Below are 2,852 nucleotides of genomic sequence, written 5' to 3' on the forward strand. Positions count from 1 at the left end.
AAAAAAAAAACATTGTTAATTTATAATTTTAATAACGGAATAAAAGGGTAGGATTGTAAAATTCTAGTCGCTGTATGGTACAAAAATTAGGCTCCAGAACTTCCCTTAAAAACATAAAACCCCGCCGCACGCCGCCCTGTACACAAAAGGACAAAAAATCTCCGCCGTGCCGTGCCGCGCCGCGCCGCGCCTATTCGCCGGCCATGGTTACATCAGATAATTAATTTCTCCGACAAAAAACGGCCTCCATGCTTTTCTTTTTCCTTTTTTTTTTATTTTTTATTTTCTCGCTTTACTTTTACGTCTACTCGGATAAATTACACGAGAAGCCGCCAACGTTTACAACCGGCTACCCGCTACTGTCAAGTCCCCTTTTATAATTTTCAATTTTTTTTTTTTTTCAACTTTCGGCCATGATATCATCGGCCCCACCGTCGCCGTTATCATCAACCCAACGTTCAACCGGCGCACAATCCATCTTATGGCGGAGTTTCCAATCCAGCGCCTGACACGCACGTGAGCAGTAATTAACAGAGCCACAAACAGAACATCGACGGAACTCATGCTGTCTCGTTTCCGGCCGTCCACATCCCACGTGCGAACACATCCTCAGCCCAAGCCCCGGCGACTCCCCACGTGCCCCAAACCACTCCGCCATAAACCGACTCACCGGATGAGCTTCCGGCGCTGGGATATTACAACCGAAATCGCTTAACAACGGACATCCCGAGCCCGTTACGTGCCGGTGTGGAACGTGAGGGTTCCACGTAAGACAAGACCGCGATGCAATAACCGAAGAACCCGCCTCCGACGAGAGCACGGCGGCGAGTTCACGTGCGTTGGCCTGGACAAGAAACCGACGCCCCTCTGTTATATTCTGACGAACGCCGTAACCGTCTTGAAGACAATGCCCAAGTTCTCTAAGCGCGTCGACGTGACCGAGAAAAGCAGCACGTGCACAAAGAGCAACTCCGGCACGGAGATCCTTATCGCTTTTGGACCCGCCGCTACCGTTGAACTGAATGACAGCGAGTGAGTAAAGCGCCGGCGCGTGGGAACAAATCGCCGCTTTAGCCATCAGCGAAGCTCCACTTCCTCTGTTTTGCAAACAGTAGAAACGAATCTGTACGGCCATATCCCAATCGCAAATTAATTTTAAAATCGGAAAATAAACGGAATTTTCATGGCTTACAAAATGAAATTAGAATAATTTAAATAATAAAAAAATAACTAACCATGCCAAGGGTATAACTGGCATCAACATTTCCGGCGTCGGAACACCGCTTCAGAAACCGATGAGCGGATTCCGACCAGTTCCGTGCCTTAATTGCAAACGTCTTCTGAGAAGCTTTGGATAACACCATGGGAATAAGTCCTAAATTGTTTAATCTTTTGCATCTGCAACAAATAATAACAAATTTTAAATTAAACCCATTAACAAAATTAAACCTAAAAATAGATTGAACCCATTAAAAAAAAATAAAAATAAAAAATTGATAGAAGCGTACGTTAGCAAGATGTTGATGAAATCGGAGGGGGATGAGGCGGCGGAGCTGAGTTTAGAGAGAATCGAAATGACGAGGTCGTCAGGCAAGGAATCAAACAAATCAGAAGGCGGCGGCAGCGGAGTGATGTGTGGAGAGAGCTTGGTTCTTTTCCGACAAAAATGGCGGCGACGGTCGGCGGCGACGTCGTGATTTCTTTTGCGATGAGAGCTGTCGGAGCAGAGGGTGGTTTCAAGTCGAGGGTAACAGAGGCCTGTTCGAGTTCTCATGGATGAATCCGATGTGGGTTCTCTCTTGTTGTGGTAAAAGAGAAAAAGCAAATCCGGTGGTTTATATAGTCGGATGAAAGTATTAACACTGCGAGCCCTTCACGACATCATACCCAGCTGTCGGTAACATGGAAAATTTATGCTATTTATTAATATTAATATTATTATTTAATTTCTTTTAGTATTATTCTTTTTGGCACATGTTTGTTGCATTAATTTATTCTAATTATATCAACAAAAATGTTTGACTGAAAAAATATGAAACTATTTTTAATCAAAATAAGGTATTTTCCGATAAAATTTTCCCAAACGGTTACAGTGAATATCGTTGAATTAATTAATTAATTAGGGTTTTTTAAAAAATAGAAAACTATTAATAAAAAAAATGAATTCCGAAACCGACAACGTTTCCCAGTGTTTACTGTCTTGCTGACATTATATACGTAACATTCCCCGGTGAGGTCACTTTAGAAAAACCAAAAATGTTGGGGATAAAAGTAGTAATAAATATTAAATTAAGGATGAGATAAAGTAATAAAATCCGGGGAAATGACGTGGATCTATTGAAGTGATATTGACCACTCATGAAGCACCATGTGGACCCCACCTGTCCTACTCGTGGCTGCTTCTCCAAGTAGAGAACCTTTTTTTTTTTCTTTTTTTTTTGGAATTGGGGTATTTATCGGTGGGGTCCCACATCGGAAGTGTCCGTGTTTGAGTTGCCTACCACGAAATCAACGTACTGGATTCCCAGATCTTTTGCGATCAAAACGCTTGATGAACTTGTAGCCGTTGGATTCGATTTAAAATGAGGGAATATCTTGGACGGGTCAAAAACGTACTAAATTAATTAATTAATTTTAATTTAGTCACTTTCCTTTCCGTATAAAAGGAGATTTTTCAGAGATTTGGACTGAATTTATATTAATCCTCCGCCCACTCTCTTTCGCATATGATTGGACTCAATTTCTCCATTATTTTAATAAATAAAGAAATAAAACCCATATTTATTTATTTATTTATTTATTTATTTCAATTAATATTGAATTAAAATTTTATAATTAATTGAGATATTTAA

General features: G+C 40.8%; 1 protein-coding gene across 1 annotated transcript; it reads right to left on the reverse strand.

The window, feature by feature from the left end:
- On the reverse strand, positions 1 to 1,825 carry LOC111466400 (F-box protein At1g67340-like). Its single transcript, XM_023111037.1, has 3 exons — positions 1,509 to 1,825; positions 1,236 to 1,398; positions 1 to 1,123 (listed from the first exon to the last, which is right to left on the reverse strand). Exons 1-3 carry the CDS (start codon positions 1,772 to 1,774, stop codon positions 401 to 403), a joined length of 1,152 nt encoding a protein of 383 aa, XP_022966805.1. The 5' UTR covers positions 1,775 to 1,825; the 3' UTR covers positions 1 to 400.
- Positions 1,826 to 2,852: the final 1,027 nt, after the last annotated feature.

The sequence above is a fragment of the Cucurbita maxima genome, unplaced genomic scaffold (assembly GCF_002738345.1).
Source record: "Cucurbita maxima cultivar Rimu unplaced genomic scaffold, Cmax_1.0 Cma_Scf00031, whole genome shotgun sequence".
Lineage (NCBI taxonomy): Eukaryota > Viridiplantae > Streptophyta > Magnoliopsida > Cucurbitales > Cucurbitaceae > Cucurbita > Cucurbita maxima.

Coding starts and splice junctions, on each gene's coding strand:
- LOC111466400 (XM_023111037.1), bottom strand. CDS start 1,774: ATGAGAACTCGAACAGGCCTCTGTTACCCTCGACTTGAAACCACCCTC. Junction 1,399..1,508: donor TTCATCAACATCTTGCTAAC/GTACGCTTCTAT, acceptor TATTTGTTGCAG/ATGCAAAAGATTAAACAATT. Junction 1,124..1,235: donor CCAGTTATACCCTTGGCATG/GTTAGTTATTTT, acceptor ATGGCCGTACAG/ATTCGTTTCTACTGTTTGCA.